Source organism: Ornithodoros turicata, chromosome 3 (genome assembly GCF_037126465.1).
Source record: "Ornithodoros turicata isolate Travis chromosome 3, ASM3712646v1, whole genome shotgun sequence".
Lineage (NCBI taxonomy): Eukaryota > Metazoa > Arthropoda > Arachnida > Ixodida > Argasidae > Ornithodoros > Ornithodoros turicata.
In genome coordinates, this window is record NC_088203.1 from 57,808,350 (window position 1) to 57,825,521 (window position 17,172).

Consider the following 17,172-nt stretch of genomic DNA (forward strand, 5'->3'; position numbering starts at 1 on the left):
CCGACGTGTTTATTCCACGACATCGTATCAGTGAACCAGATGCCCAGTGACTTCACCTCCTTGACAAAAGATATCGTGCTTGTACCGATAACAATAGATTCGGAGCAGGAAATAGCCTTATGCAGTGGGTGGAAAACAGCCTTGGTTTTAAGGGGGTTAATTATTAATTTTTTTTGTAGACACGTGTAGAAGGTTGATAAGAAGTTGTTCATCTTTGTTGTTAAATCTGTGAGACACTTTCCTTGCAGGAATAGGGCGGTGTCATCAGCATAAGCTACTATCTTAATGTGGTTCGATAAGGCAAATATGTCATTCACATATATAATGAAAAGCAGTGGCCCAAGAATGCTCCCTTGTGGTACACCGGTTGTGATGTGGTGTATTCCCGAACACTGCCCCTGAATATCAACAAACTGTTTGCGATGCTGAAAATAAGTGCGTATTAAATTTAATGGAACACCGCGGATACCGTAGTGCTCAAGCTTTTAAGAAGAGAACACCGTGATTCAGTAAATCCAAAGCCTTGGTGAAATCAATGAACAGTCTCGGAGTAATGAGTTTTTCTTCGAACCCGGAAAGGATATATTCTTTCTTGGGCAGAAGAACTAGTTCTGCCGAGCGTTGCTTTCTAAATCCAAACTGAGAATCGGAAAGCATGGAAGCTGAGGCTCTCGGTACAAAACTAAAATCCTACACTCACTCTCCGTCACTATCGACCGAGCTCAGAGCTGAGTTGAAAGGATGGGTCATCGTAAACCTGTGAGCTGTTCAGACATAGGGTAATGAAACATTAGAATATGGTTGTCATTAATAAATATGGACAGGGTCTGCTCTGCTTTAAGAAGGGACGGTCCAGAACCCCCAATTCCAAACTCAGATGATGCTGTCATGCGGTTCCTCATCATACTCTTGTACCCTTGTCAGACGGGCACATTTAGGGCCCTTTATCTCAACTGTTTTATTAGATAGGGCAACAAGTTCAATGCCGCAGAGAGCGCGAAACAGTGCTGCGTGAATGTTTTCTATCTCAATTGTGGAATTTCCAAAAGGCCTTGAGATAAGAGGTCCTGAATGTGCCTGTGCGTCAGGGGTATTGCTCGCACTCTAAAATACCCCCTATGCATTGGCTTCTGAAAATTTATTAAAGTATCATTATTAGTAGTATCGTCTAGTATTAGTAGTAGTTACACTAGTATCAGTATTATTAGAGATTGCCACTGCCATCGGAATGATGGCCTCACTGGGCATTAGTAGTGACTTTTTTTTTCGCTTGCTCACATCGCCAATTATATTCACCAGCACAAGCTGCAGCTCTTGAAACCTGTCTTGGTGCATTTCATGCTGTGCATGGGAATGGAACTTAGTGTTTGCTTTCACCAAATTACCACAATTTTCAGCTTACTTTTTGTGACATCATGAGCAGTGGCACATCAAAACTGGATACGGCTAAGTTGTTTGCTTTAATTCAACTACTCGAAAACTATTCTGTTTTCAGACGTGTGGCTACACCCACAGTATGCAACACTGGAGAAGAACCTTATTCAGACAGAATCTGGATACCTGTCATGGTCCAGATCACTTTTTAAAATTATGCTCACAATACTGCAATTATCCTGCATCAGCTTGAGATACCCGTACCTGTGTGGCTCATCCAGACTGGTGTCAGCCAGGTCTTGTCCCCCTGATGCGAAAAAGTTTTGAACAGAGTCTGGTGAACCTTCATCCACAAGGGGAGTTGATGATCTGGTGGGCTGGTAACCAGAGGGGCCGGCGACTGCAAAGCCGTCCTCAGGGAGCTGGGACACATTGCTAGGTTCATCCACGCTTGTGGCTGACATACGAGCTTCAGCACTAGCTCCAGTGGGTGGCACTTTAGGCACTTCCACGATCACTATTCGAGCTGTGTCTCCTGTGATGGAGATGTCTGTCTGTGTTGCAGCATCACATACTGATGGTCTCGCACCTGAGGAACACGTATATATATGCTGTAAACACTTGCAATCAAATGCTGCAACACTTGCATTTTGGTGGTGATCATAATCAACACAAAAAACTAACAATAATGACCCAAGAAAAAAATGCATGACAGGAAGGATCACACAGAACAATGTCCAAAAAACTGAATTCCAGTTCATCGGTGTGCGTTGCCTTTTCTGTTTGAGTGTCATTGCCCTTAATTTGTACTGTGCCACTATTTTCTAAGTTTCTGAAAGCGATACTCACTGTATTCTTCTAAACAACAGGTGACCTTTCAGCAAAACAATGCTCCAGAATGGTTGCCACAGTTGTGAATTAATAACACCATATAATTTACCATAATTTAGCACTGATGCAATATATAAATATACATTTGAAACAGGATCGTTATACCAGTAACCTGAGGTCAGGGTACTTCATCCTTTTTCTAACCAGGTTACTTGTAGCTTGTACTCAATGATAATTACTTTGCAGATTATCTGTGTGTTATTGTGAATGTATCATTATTGTTACACTGCTTATGCAGCATACTTCCATTCTATACTGCATCTTCTTGACCATTAGATTTCCAGGAAGCGTCAGCATCATTTAGCTCGCTCCTCACTCTTGTCCAGAAAAGCATATGCCAGACTGGAAGGAGTGGTAATTAAAAAGGAGCCATGTGATTGCCTTTATGCATTCTAATTGGCGCAGCAAGGTTGTGAACTTGCCTGTTCTCATGGAGTCTGGAGCCAGAGGTTGCACAGTTGTCACACCTCTGTCGGACTGCTGGGAAGAAATCAGTGCAGATGGCAGTAGTGCTCCTGGAGATTCCATGTACACTGACTGTACAAGGTCCACTGGCAGATGTGCCACTGAATAGATGAGAAAATATAATACTTTCATAGAGGTTGATAGAAACTGCATCAACACCATTTTAGTTATACTGGCTAGTTAGAAGTTATACTGGCGCGTTGTACCTCCTCATCTCGTTCTAAAATAATAAGGAACGTCTTGGCACTCACCTGATGGCACAGCCTCACGGGCAGGGGAAGTACTGGGTACCTCAGGAGGTGCTTCTGCGAGTGGCACTGAACGTAACTGGTTAGTGATTTTCAACGTGTGATGAGCAACACTTATATGAAATGTATACTTACTGGCCTCCTCGGAACTGTCGGCAGCGCGATTTCTTCGTTCCTCACACTGCATACGGGGACAATGCAAACAATGCGGTAATGTCTCAACAAGAAATTGCGAACTCGGAACTTACGCCTTCCTGAGGTGACAAACTTGCTTCAGTGGTCATAGCTCCCTCACGGTCGTTGAAAATCGTGGGTATGGCATCACACTTCAGTGTAAGGGCCGGCCGCTTTCCGGGACGCGATAGACCGAACTCTTGTTTAAGTCTGCTGCCGAGCTCAAAGCAGTCCTCAGTGAAATGGTCCGAACACAGTTTACTATTCTTATAAAGCGTCCACCCGGGGCGGCGTACTTTCGAGATCCACAACTGCCTGAGGCACTCCTCCTTCGGAAACCCGAGAAATGACACACCTGTCGTATTTCGCCACTTGTTCTCGCAATGGATGAAGCAACATTTGCTCCCCACCATTGCAGAAAATGTGCCTTTCGAGGCTACTGAACAATTGACACTTCCAGAGAGTTGAAATGCGCTGCGTATCGAAACCGACAAAGCACGAGAACGATTGCTCACAGCGAACGCAACTCTCCGGGCAGCAGACGAGCAGACGCCGGAAGGACCCAGCCTCTGACGTCATCAGCAGTAAGGCTAGCGCGGGTGCGGCCTTTAGTCGGGGGTGAAAATTCAATCTTTAAAAATCGGTTGTAAATTACATATGCCTCGCAGAGGCGAGATATTTTGCATGAGTGGTGGGTATGGCATAAGGAACCGTACGGGATCGCCCGTTTGCATCCGCCCTGAGGTCCAGACACTCCCTTTAAGCAACAGTCTTTCCCAGTGCCATGCAGTCACGTGTATTATTATTCCATTTCTTTCATTCCAATCAATGTGTGACATGTTTGTTAAAGTGATTGCTAATGTGGACAATCACTGATCAGGTGGCCAAGATTTAAATCGCCCACAGTAATCTCCAGAATAGGCTGGAACGATGTGTAGGTAACAAATATCCACCTAACAGCCAGTGCCCGTTGAAAGCGGTGGGACGGCCACCCCTGTGACGTGAGTACGACAACCCTGATCGCTCTCCTCCAATTCCAGTTTCAGCCGCTAGGGTGTCGTCCGTCTTGCTTCCCAAGCCAGCACCGTGTTCAAGTTAAGGTTGGACGAAGCTGTACATAGAACACTTTGAGGCATGTAAATCTAAATTTCATCTTCTGTCCAGAATGCATGTAGGACGCGCAAATGTAAAGTGTTTCTGTAATTCCCATTTCCATGTAATCATGATTTTCTTTTCATAATGCAGCATTTTGCATGCCACAACATGCTGCCAGTGGACTTTACTGACTGTAAAAGACTAGTTGCCAGGAAATCAATCATGAATAAAGCTCAGCTTACACCAATGTGTGGGTTCGTTTCCAACTGTACACGTACAACACACATTGCATATCTGTGCACGATATTTGTATGCTGGTCTCGCAGTGCATGTTTGATCATTGGCACGCAGGAGTGTATGATACCATACTATAAATAGTGGCAGGTTGTTACACAGAAACAATGGCCCATACCGCTTTGCTGTCTTCTCAAGGTCTGCGAGTTTTTCCACAATAAAGCGATTCAGGCCTTTCAGGGCAGACTGTAGGAGGCACTGGGGAACACCATTACGTTGAAGGCGTGTTTTGTAGCATTCTAATAGAAAGTTACCAAAAAGCACCATTAGTCATTGAGTTATGCATCTCATAAACACAAAGGTAACTTCTGATATGACATGAAAATCTGTTTCATTTTCAGAACACCATTACCGAACCAAAAACAACATTATTATTCAATGTGTCTAGTAGGCATCACACAATGAAACACAAAAAGCAAAATGGAAGGCAGACACTATGTCCTTGTGTTACAGTGACTTTTCGTTCCACAAGCCATGGTCCTCATTCGGTGCACTAATTCTGGATGCACCGGGGATACAGTTGTTTGAAAAATGAGAATTTTGCGCGACTTTGGAGGCACATTTTGGCTTCCTTTGCTCATATAACTGATTTTTGGGGCACTTTGCGACATTTTTCAGCAATGAATCTTCGGGATTAGAAAGAAAATCAACCACACAGTCAAAGTCCTTTACAACGAAGTCCAAGGGGCCACGGAAAATATTCGCTGTAAAGGTGACTTCGTTAAAAAAGACCGTGGAGTGATATTGCAGTTCAAACTGACCGTAATAGTTGCGATGCAATAGTAGGAGGGTAGGCTTAGGGAGAAACCTATCACGCACGTGTGAAAATTTCTGCCGCTCCAGCGGCAACCAAAGTCCACACGCAGAGTCGTAGGCCCTATTTTGGCATCAGTTTCCGCGATGACAACATATTTCTGGAAACGAGTTTGAATACAAACCTCGCGGATGTTACGGCTCGCGGAGCCGATGACCGGTGTCGTATTAGCGTAGACCCAGGAAGAAACCTATTACGTATCGTGTGAAAACAACCAAAGTCAAGTCCCCCACAGAGTCGCAGGCCCCTTTAAGTTTCCCTTTAAGTTTCGCTCCACTATGACAACAAATTTCTGGGAACGAGTTTGAATACGAACCGCACGGAGGTTTGTTTATGCCACGCTTCGTGGAGCCGATGACCGGTGTCGCCACTGTCGCGGGCAATGCGGTTCTTGTTTCTGAATGCATGGCACCGTAGAGCCCGTTTATAAACTCAGACGGCTCATGACATATGCAAGCTTATTTACTCATATGTTTCTTCAGACTAAAAAAACTCTGTTACCCTATTTTGAACAAGTGAGTTCAAAGCACCACACTTTCGGTCAGTACACTGTCAGTACACATGAGATTCATAACAATGTTTTCCCATATTACTCTGTATACATCCACTTACCTCTCATCACGCTGACTTTTCAAGGCGTCAGCGGAGTTTTTGGAGCCCTGTCTGGAAACCGAGGGCACTGCTTGCCTATCGATACAAAAAAATATCAAACTGTTGTCAACTGGGAGCTGTAGTGTGGACATCTTAAAGACAGTGTGTGGGTGTGTATCACTGTGTCACATGTGTAAAGGGACAGTTGCATCCAGAAAACAAACACTAAAGCGTTCGACATCGTTTGACACTGTACCTTCCCCGTTTTGCTTGCCAAAAAACGGCACATATTCAATAACAGAATTTGAGAGGCTGCACACTATTTTTGCAGCAGAGGAGGCACAGTGGCAAGAGTTTGTGTGACGTTCCTCCCACTCCCAGTCGCTTAGCCGTTTGCCTTCTTAGGAGGCACGGCCTCATTGGTTGTTGTCTGCTTGACACCTACAGAGAGGGAGACACGGCACATACCCAGATTTGTCGTCTGCTCTGTGTTTTATCGAATCGTACGAGAACTATACCAGCAATTTGCATCAGGTTTTCAGAATTATTGTCGGTGATGAATGAGAAGCCAAAAGGCGCTTTCGACCAAGAAGGATGCGACTGGCCCTTTAAGCAGTAGGAATACATGATAGATAGATAGATAGATAGATAAGTGCTTTATTTAAACATTCTATGCATTACAAATTATAAGCGGGACCGCTAGGCACGCCTGTAATGCGGTCCCCGTAAAAATTACAGTCATTACTAATGATCTGATACGCCTAGAAAAAAAACAACACTTTTTACAATCCAATGAAAACAACAACAAAAAAAAAAGATCAGAAATAACTTTGCAGAGACAGTTTCAGCGTAAATACATAAACAGCAATAAGCGTTACAAGAAGGAATAAATAGAAGAAATCAATCACAGCAGATTCGACAACAGCCGTTTAAACATCTCGAAACTAGGTACTTCTCGTACCTGTGACGGAAGACTATTCCAATACTTTCCCGCGAAGTAACAGAATAACTGTAGACCATAATTCGTGCGGGGCTGGGGAAGCGTTACACAAAATTCACTATTTCTGAAGCAATACTGACTAGCAGCATAACTAACTGAAATTAATGATGAATTGACCATATTGTGCAAAAGTTTAAACAAAAGTAACAGACAGTTGTATTTTACTAAGGAATAGATGTTTCTAATGCCCAGTAAGGCGAAACAAAATGTAACAGACTCATATGGGGGGAGTCCCATCATAATACGCAAGGCCTTCTTTTGCAAAAGAAATATTGGTTGAATACTTGTCTTGTAGGTAACCCCATATGCTTCCAGACAATACGAAATGTGACTATGAATAAGCGCATGATAGACTAACACAGAAACACTCAATGGCACCAGGTGTCTTAAACGAGCAAGTGCAAATAAGCCCTGTGAAATCTTCTTTCTCACATGGAGAATATGTGGAGACCAAGTGAGACAAGAATCTAAATGTACACCCAGGAATTTGACAGAGTCGACTTTCTGGAGTGTTGCATCACAACAAATAATATTCAAACTGTGATTTGCGATTTTCCTTTGCCGTGGATGAAAAATCATGTAACATGACTTGGTTAGATTAATTTTCAGCTGATTTGCAGCGACCCATAGAGACAGTCTTTTAAGAACCAGGTTGGCCTTAGTAATAACCTCAGGTACAGTATTGCCTTCAACAAAAATGTTTGTGTCATCTGCGTACAAAGCTGTAACTGTTGATAAGTACTTGGGCAGGTCATTCACATAGACCAAAAATAGAAAAGGTCCTAGTAGAGACCCTTGCGGGACACCGCAAGAAGTCACACGCATTGAGGAGCGTTTGCTATCAATTTTAACATACTGTTTTCTGTTGGTTAAGTAACTCCTGAAGAGATCAAGAGGTAGCCCTCGTACCCCATAGCGTTCTAATTTAATTAATAAAATATTATGATTAATGAGGTCAAATGCCTTTGTAAAATCAATAAATGTGCCCAATGTTAAAATTTTGCTATCCATGTTGTTCTTTAAATACTCAACAATATCAACCAACGCGATTTCAGTGGATTTTTTCTTCGTGAATCCATATTGCGAAGGCGAAAGTAAGTTTTTATCAGAAAAAAATTTCTGCAACCTGGATAGTATACTTCTCTCAATTACTTTACTGATCACAGACAGAACAGATATTGGACGATAATTTGTGGTAGCCAACCTGTCACCTTTTTTGAAAACAGGCACCACCTTCGCAATCTTTAATTCGTCTGGAAAAGACCCCACTTGATACATGGAGTTAATTAATTTAGCTAAAGGAACAGATAATACATGTCGGAAGCGTTTCAACACAGAAACAGATATCCCATCATGCCCAGCTGATTTTGTATTGTTTAATTTCTGAATGATACTCCCGATTTCTAATGGAGTAACTGGTGCAAGGAAAAACGAGTCCGGATTGCGCGGAAGCAGTGGCAGTTCTGGAACATCATTATCTCCATCGACATCGCTTATGACAAAACTTTCACTGAGCATCTCTGCAATTGTTTGCTTGTCGTTAACAAGCTGTCCGCCAGTACCACGGAGCGCAGGAACGTCATTCACTGGAGCTGTTCGACACAGAACTTGATTAATCGTACTCCAAACCTTTTTGCTATTACCAACAGCGTTGTTGATGCTTTCCTCGTAGTACAATATTTTTGCATGGCGTAGCACTCTGTGTAAAATGGCAGCGTATGCGGAATAACGATCCTTTAACGTTACGTTATGTGGATGAATACGAACTTTTTTATATAAATTGTTTTTGTGTTTAATGCTTCTTAGCATTGCAGGTGTTACCCATGGCTTCCTTATCTTATTCCTCTTACTAACTGTTACAGTATGTGTCGCAGCTTGTATTGATGTGGAGAGATTTGTAAGAAAGTCATTACACTTAACATCAACTGAGGCATTAGAATTTAAGAACGACCAATCTACCGCTTCCAGCAATGTTCCCAATGCCACAAAATCAGTGAACGTCTTTTCCCTGATGCTATCATCTCGTGGACAAGCTGCTTTAACAGAAATGAAGACTAGTTCGTGGTCCGAGATCCCTGTTGCAACAACTTCACAAACAACCTCATTTTCATAAAAATTAGTTGTAATGTGATCAATAATGGTTGACGATCCATCATCTGTAAACCTAGTTTGACCAACTGATTTACACCATAGTTCGTTAGGAGTTCCAAATAGTTGACAGCAACAGAGCCCTGCTTCAGACAATCAATATTAAAGTCACCAAGGATCAGTACATTTGATTTAGTTGTCCATAGTGAGTGCAATGTAGCCTCCAACTCATTTAAGAACACAGAGGCATTTACCGAAGGAGACTTGTAAACTACACCAACAATCAGGGATGAGTTTCTGAATGGCATAGCCCTGCCGATAGTCAGCTTCGGTAACTCGATAAATAAACTTTCGCACATTGGAACACTTATGGACAGGTCGGGTCGCTGTCTGAATGGCAAGTCCTCCTTCACGTATAATGCAACGCCTCCATGCTCTCTCTCAGCTCTGTTACAAAAGATTACCGAGTAACCAGTTATATGAAAAAACTGAGAGGTTTCATCACCAAGCCATGTTTCAGAAAGAGCAAATATCTGTATACTTGCCGACGAAAGCAACGTTTGTACATCATCGAAATGTTAATTTAAACTACGAATGTTTAAATGCGCGGCACAGAAGCCAGAGTTGTGCGTTTCGTCACAGAAATCATCCACAGAAAGCAGGGACATACCAAAAAATGAAAAAAAAATAGGCAGTGAGGGCCGCTCTACAGCCTCTGAATATCATTCACATGTTCAATACAAATGCGCTCAGCTTTGTCATTTTTCTTAACGAAGATACGACCATTTCGTACCCACATGTACATGTACCCTTGTTCTTTCGCTCGTTCTTTGGCCAGCCGCAGAATGTTTTTGTTTTGGCGGGTAGGGTTCTCGCACACAAACAGACCTAGACACGGATGCTCGATAGATAATTTCTTAACTTCTGATTTTGCGAGAAGCCACGACTGTACGTCGGAACGATCCTTAAACCTTATCAGGATAACTGGCGGCTTAGTTGTTGACCTAGTCTGAAGTCGGTGATAAGCCTCTACCGGCGTATTTGAGATAGGCATAACCTTAATCTTTGTGGCGAGCTCATCAAGCACTTTGACAAGCTCTTCGCCGTGGGTGTACTGTACGCCATGAATTTCAATATTCAGTCGGCGATCGTACTGCTCATTATAGTTTACAGTTTTTTCTAGGCCGGTAATCATCTCATCCTTATCTTTCAGAAGTCTTTCCATAGCTGTCACTTTAGTGTCTGTGCCATCATCACGATGTACAAGGTCATCATACTTCCGTTCTATACTGTCCAGTCTTTTCTCTATAGTTGTCGTTCTTTCCAATACCTCACTAGTCTTTTGTCCATTGCTTTGAATAGCAGCAAGTAACATTTGAGGAGTGATCTGATTTTGATCTTGACCAGTTCTCCTCTTGTGCACGGTGCACGTGTTACAAAGCCAAGATTCCCGTTCAGGCACTGTCATTGCTTTTAGTGTCGTTTTCGTGATGGAGCTACATGTTCCAGAGTGATAGCGGTTATTGCATAGGGCACATTTAACAGCACTATCATCAGTAGTGACAGGCTTCATACATGCGAGACAAATACTAGCCATAACAGTTGCAGTCCACTGGAGCGAACAGAATAACACTGTGATAAAATCACGTACCTAGATAACAAGATGCAAGTTAGCAACCGGCATATCAGATAGCTCCAGAGGACTGCAGAGCGGAGACGATCGTAGGGCGCTTATGAAGTCATAACGTCCGCCAGGTGTCACCTCTGTTGATGACGTTGTAGCTTGATGGCTCTCTTGCGCTGAAGCACGTGTCGCTGTCTTCCCAGTTGTACAGGTTCCTCGATAGCAGTACAGTATCTAGATAACAAGATGCAAGTTAGCAACCGGCATATCAGATAGCTCCAGAGGACTCATGTAGGAAAGTGTTGTGGATGTGAGGCCTCACAAAGCCCAGGAGACACAGGATCAATAGGGAGATGCTTACATAACTGGGGGCTGCCTTTTTGGGACTTATTTTTCAGTAAAGTCGTGGGGTTAATATCGGGTTGTATGTTTTTCTCAAGATTCATGTGCCACTGAGTTGTATTCTCTCGTTTACTTTTCTTTCAAAATTTGGGTGCAAATGGGCTGTATTTTTAGTTTCACCCATGCAGTTTTACATCACTTGACACCTGAGATATGCTCATCATGCAACTTTATGGAGTTGACCTGCAAAGGCGTTAATGTATGCAATGTTCCTCTACTGGTACCATAATTTGGTAGGAGACCTTTCCCTGGCATGTCATTTACTTGCCTCTCAGGTAACAGACCAATTGAGAGTGTGCAAATGGTATTCCCTGCATCTTTCCCCATTTGGTCTTAAGTCCCACAACAGTTTGGGCACTTGACTATGGCATTATGCGTTGTTGGGCAACATGTGTGCCATGCTGCATCACTACGGACCCCTGTTATGCATGTAAGTGTAGAAGGCTCATACACAAGTCCTGCTTACCCAGCAAAGACCTATTCCTGCAAGTCTTCTTTTGGCCAGATGCTCATGAGAAGCTCCTTCACAAAAATGGAGTCCTTCTGTTGGCACTGGACACGCTCCCACACCTCCTTCTGAAGCTCGAGACCTTGGCCAATGTTAATCTGGAACCATTGAGAAGAATGCAAGAGAGCACTTTATGTGAAATCAGAGTGCACAGCTGAGTGCACAAAAAATTGGACCAGTGGTCCACTTTGGGACACATTACTGTCAACAGTTAAATCCAAGCTGACTGGTGACAAGAGATTTGTTAACATTTTTTTTAGCTTTGGCAGTACCACCATTACTCAGCCTCAAGGAAACAACCATCAAATCATGTAGCACTCTCTTTAGATCATCTGTATTTTGCATTTGAAAAAGTTGTAACCTGAATTGGAAGCAAGAGTGGATAAGCAAGGGGCTTTTGGATATTCCATGTCTGTCCTATGGGCGCACGAAAGAAGCAAGTTAGAGCAAATACGATAAGGAACCTATACAGGTGTCACATGGGCAACCTTTATTGGCTGCTTTCAATTAGTGGTGTTAGTAATTATGGGATGCTTCCTCGTACCATTTTGCTGCTGGCTGCACTTGGCGGTGGTGGCTCAGGAGTGGCCTCTCTGGATGGCAGAAGCTCTAGTGCTGGAAGCTTCAATGTTGTCAAGTTCCAGTTTCTTGACAGCATGAAGGGCTATATAACAGATTACCTTTATTAAGTGTACCATAGCTGCCAAAAATTTTGTTGGCCCCATATCTATATTTTTTCCATTAATTTGCAATACAGGCTCTTATAATTGTTTTCTCAACACACACCAGTTCAGAACCAGCAGTTATAAAAGCGTGCTGAATGAGCACACAGGTATCCTGTACAGCCGCAATGAAAGCAAAAGGGCACTATGAAAAGGATGCTCAGAGGCTCTGGAACATTTATGCAGAGAGTCAATCCAACCCTGAATCGAAAACCATTACAAACCGATATTTTTGGGTAGACTGGAACTGCACGGAACCCAAAATTGGTGGTGTCATTTTGGAGCTGTATTGTTAGAAAAGAAACTGCTAAAATATAACAGTTCACGCTAGCTGACACTACATCCAGCTATTGGGTCCGAAAAGGCAGTTGTGCCAGAACTTGTGTGGTTACAACACTCTGTGGTTGACTAATTCAGCAGTGCTCTGTTCCGTGGAGCTCTATTTCACCTGATCTTTAGCTTGTGAATAAGTGGCACTGCCGAGAGCTAGAGAGAAATAATTAGTTAGCATTTGCAAATGAACCTCTTTCAGACCAGCACGTGGCTGACATGTCAGAAGCTTATTTGCCTAGCTAACTAATTATATCTAAATCTTGAAATATGAGTGGGACGCTTCAGGCACCTTCATCACAGGAATAAGCAGCTTGATCGAGGACTGTTTCAGAGCAAAACTTGCCTCAGCCCTTATGAATTTTCCAGGTAATAACGCATTTCAATCCACAAATTCTCGCACAATGTACTCTCTCGCAGGACTATACTGCATTAGATTATGGGCTTAAGGAGATGGGTCTGCTGGAAGATAAGGCACAGCCAGGAGATCGCGCTGTTTATGAACAAGCTAATAAAACTGTAACCATAATAAAAACTAAATAAAATATGGCCTTTACTCTGCACATGAGATTTGTAGACCAAAACCAACTAATTACTTGAAAAACAAAGCAAAAACACTAATATTCAACACATTTGTTTTAAGAAACAGTTCTCGATCGAGTTGTTCAATCTTGTGATAAAGCTGGCGGAAATGTCAGACTCAAAAAAATTTAGTTACTTAGAATATACAAGTAAACTTTTAACAGGCCAGCACGTAGCTGGTGTATATGCAGAGTTCTCTGAAAAAGAAACGACATTCAATAGAGCCACATGTTCACGAAATGTCCAGCAGGAGGACATTCATGGTACACCTGGGATTAAATGATGCTCTGATGACATAAACTATGCAATTTAAATAAAATACATTAACATGCTGTACCGTCCTGGTCATCAAGCCTGCGCAGGATCTTCTCTTGCAGAGCTATGTTGATCCTACGGAGGTTCCAAATTTCATTGTTCTTTTCCTGAAGCCTGATCTCAAGGTCGCGTATGATGCTTTCCTCTCTTATGGCCCTTTCTGAGCATGAAGTTCTGTCGTCCTCCCCAGCTAGCAGCTTCGGCTGCTTTTTTTTGCTGCGCTTCGACAGTTCATGAGGTACTTCATTGATCTGCTGCTTCCGCTTTTCTAATATGTGCAGCAGGTCCTTCTTTCTGTGCCCATCTTTACTCGGGCGGGCAGGTGGCTATAAAAGAAAAACCTATTGTGTTTTTCTTTTTTCTTTTTTTGTGAATGCTATGGAGCTACCTCTTGTTTTGTGTCTTCTTCACTTTCGCTTGTGTCTACGATGCGGCGGACGCTGACTCTCTTCCGACTCACTTTAGCGGCCACGTCTTCTGCTGACTCTGTAAAGCATTCCGGAAACGATTACAGACTGAAATATAACCTGCAGAACGCAACGTTGCACTTGTGATAAATCGCCCCACACAAAGGTGGGAGATGTCAAACACGCGACAACCCACTTACGCCCGGTTGCAGCAACGAGACTTCAGACTTGAACAGAGTTTAGAGTCCACAGAACTTGGTTTGAAACACTCAGACCTGTTCAGAAACGCTGGATTTCGAGCCTTGCCATTACACTAGTCAAACTGAACCGTTAGTAGCACATCGTTGACGATTAATCGTGAGTTTAGAAACCGTTAATCTCGGCTGAAGTCGGAGCTCGCGTTGGTGCAACACAGTGTAGACAGCGTTATTGTAAACGATAAACGATACTTGAGCATGCCACGAATATGGCGCATGTGGCGGTGGGCCGCGCCGAGAACGCTCGGTATGTCGGATTCAAGCAAACGAAATGCCACTCACCTCCTAACATCAATATACGCGCTCGGTAGTAGTCACAGCTGCCGTCCGTGTCGGTCCACTTCACGGAATAGAACGCCGATGGAGAGAAGTCCTGTATATGCAGCGGCTGGAAATCCTCGATGTCTTCGACATTCACAACGGCATATTTTTTGTCGTCCTCATACCGGACATAACCGTGGGTGATCATGGCAACGCGCTTCTTTGTGTGTAGGTTGCCAAAACTTCGTGTACACGCAGTAAATACGATAACAGCAACTGACTACAATACAGAATCCCTACTACTGCTACTGCGTTCCCCGCGTCAAAACTAAGGAAAATTCGCGCGCGACGCCGGTCGAGTTGTGGCGCGCCTACAGTTTCGCAGAAACCGTTCAGCATAGAAACAGACATAATAATAATGCAATCATAATAATGCTGGCTATTTTTCTTATTCGTGATGTTGGCTGTCCCGTATCAGCTATGGTCGAACAACTATTAAAACGCGAAACATGGACATCATCATCCTCATCTGCGTTGTTGTTGATATGTGTCAGTGGTATATGTGCCGTGTTGTGTTGTCTTTCCCGTGCTACTGCTAGCCGCTGGGATCTATTATACGCTGAAGGCGCGCCACGATGAATCCTCCAGAAAAACGAAAAAAGCGAGGACATTACAAAAGCTATCTGAGTCCTTCAGCGGAGTTCCAGCTCCCGAGATCCACTCCCCGCGCGCACCGGCAACAAGCAGTAAGTGAAATTCATTTTCCTTTTTTTTTTTTTCTTGATTGCATCTTTACCTTTACACTGTGTTATATAAAAGATTGCTCATGTTGTTTCAGGAGGACTCTCCGAAGACCGCTATTGTTCCCGATGGAACTGGGAGCGCACTACAGGCTTCTCTTGACCACGAATTTTCCACTTCGCGAGATTGTCGGCAGCACGATACCGGGGATGCTTCAAACAAATTGACCTCTACAACAGACCGTGATGCCGTTGAAGAGCACTTTTTCAGCAACGAGCGGGACCTTGACGACGAAAATTTCGATCCAGACGTTACGACGACCTCTACAACAGACACTGGTGCCGTTGAAGAGCCGTTTTTAAGCTACGAGCGGGACCTTGACGACGAAAATTTCGATCCAGACTTTACGACGCTCCAAGAAGAACCTTCAAGTGCATCCCTTAGCGAGAACGATAATGAACACGTAAGCAGAAAACCACCTTACGCGTTATTGCGCAAGAGGCGCCGTTTTTTTTTGTGTGTGTGTGTGTGTGAAAGATTGCTTTTAAAATGCACCTGTTGTTACCCAGAAGCCCACTTTTCCTTACTGTGCTCTTGTGCTGCTGTTCTTCCTTTTCCAGGAAATAAGTTCACCACTTCGAAGTGATGACGAGAACTTCCTAAGTGATCCAGAGATGCAAGAGCACTGTAGGGTGAGTGGCAAGATATGCATGGGCACAATACAAGATGTGCATGAAAGCTGAGGACAGTCTTACCACATTTTTGTTACAAAGTGCTCATTTTGCCTTCATTATCATGTTGTTACGTACTTCGGTGAACAATATGACAGAGAAACACAGGAGAGAGTGGCAAATATCATAGACACATACATGTGGACCGTTTCATGGCCGTCATGCAGTCAGGTAGAAACTGTGGTGTTGTACCAAGATGCTGCTGTAACCCTGTCACCCCCCAGTGCTCTAATTAAATGGTATGGTCTGGCCATTCTATTGCTGTTTCAGTGTTGTGCAGCGTACCACTGCCTTTGCCTGGTCTTACCAAAGCAACACTTTTTCGGTAATTGCTGAAAATATGTGTTTCTGACATTCGGACGACCTGTACTAGTGCTTCTATTTGTGTCGAAATGCAAATGGTGACCAACTTTCTGTGATAATAGACGACACGAACAAGTGTAGCTGCAACACTAATTCAAACGTCTAGCCTGTAATACTACATGCTTCTGGAGGAACCGGATGATGATGATGAATTGGAGGTTTTTGGCACAAAAGCAACTTAGACCATAGAGGGAGGAACCGCAACCGGTTGGCTCTGCTCCTGATGCATGGTTGAGAGCACCACATAAGTTAAACTCTAAAACAACAGCTACGCTATAGTGCTTGGTGGGCAATATTCCTGTAATTGCTGCTTGGCAAGTGTTCAGAGTATTCAAAGGTCCTGACACATGCTTATGGACTACGCAAGCAGTGTTTTTTTTTTTCTCACGTAGCAGTGATGGTGTTTTGATGTTGTATGACAGAAGGGCATGTGTAGTAGTAGGCGGAATCTGGGGAGTGCACGCCTTGGGAGGGGTGTGTGCACAACATTCGTTCCTCCTTTGCTTATTTGAGTGCATCTGCTTCATGACTAATCTTGATAGTGGCATTTTGGATGTCTAGAAGTATTTTTGCATTTTTACAATTTCTTTTTGTTCTTACAGCTACCACAAGAACTACAAGGAGACAAGTCCACTCCTGGCAATGATTCCCAGGCGAAAATCTGGACTGGTCCCAGAATGGTTCCAGTTGAATCTGGACTGGTTCCAGTTGGATGTTTGGTGGTCCCGGAATGGTTCCAGTTGAATGTGGATGGTCCCAGCTGGATTCCCAAGTGGGGTGGCTGGTTCCACTTTGGTGACATCAGTGGTACCACTCTGGTCTCAGATGGTTCCAGAAGTTCCAGCTGGAGCCTCACAGGTACCATTTTGTTCCCAGAATGGTCGCTGAGACTCCA

At 43.5% G+C, this 17,172-nt stretch overlaps 1 protein-coding gene across 3 annotated transcripts in view; it reads right to left on the reverse strand.

Moving 5' to 3' along the window:
- Window positions 1-17,172, reverse strand: part of LOC135388499 (peroxynitrite isomerase THAP4-like) — a 73,157-nt gene that overhangs the window by 30,426 nt on the left and 25,559 nt on the right. Inside the window, exons 1-11 of one of the 3 annotated variants that reach the window (XM_064618079.1) lie at window positions 13,906-14,887; window positions 13,540-13,843; window positions 12,113-12,232; window positions 11,527-11,666; window positions 10,686-10,892; window positions 5,968-6,042; window positions 3,227-4,780; window positions 3,114-3,159; window positions 2,982-3,047; window positions 2,688-2,831; window positions 1,639-1,963 (exon numbers count right to left, since the gene is read on the reverse strand). In XM_064618079.1, the coding sequence (XP_064474149.1) occupies window positions 1,639-1,963; window positions 2,688-2,831; window positions 2,982-3,047; window positions 3,114-3,159; window positions 3,227-3,565 (920 nt within the window). In that variant the 5' untranslated portion in view covers window positions 3,566-4,780; window positions 5,968-6,042; window positions 10,686-10,892; ... (2 more) ...; window positions 13,540-13,843; window positions 13,906-14,887. Of the gene's footprint in view, window positions 1-1,638; window positions 1,964-2,687; window positions 2,832-2,981; window positions 3,048-3,113; window positions 3,160-3,226; window positions 4,781-5,967; window positions 6,043-10,685; window positions 10,893-11,526; window positions 11,667-12,112; window positions 12,959-13,539; window positions 13,844-13,905; window positions 14,888-17,172 lie in introns of those variants that run through there. The other 2 variants (XM_064618080.1, XM_064618081.1) reach the window with 2 other exon arrangements.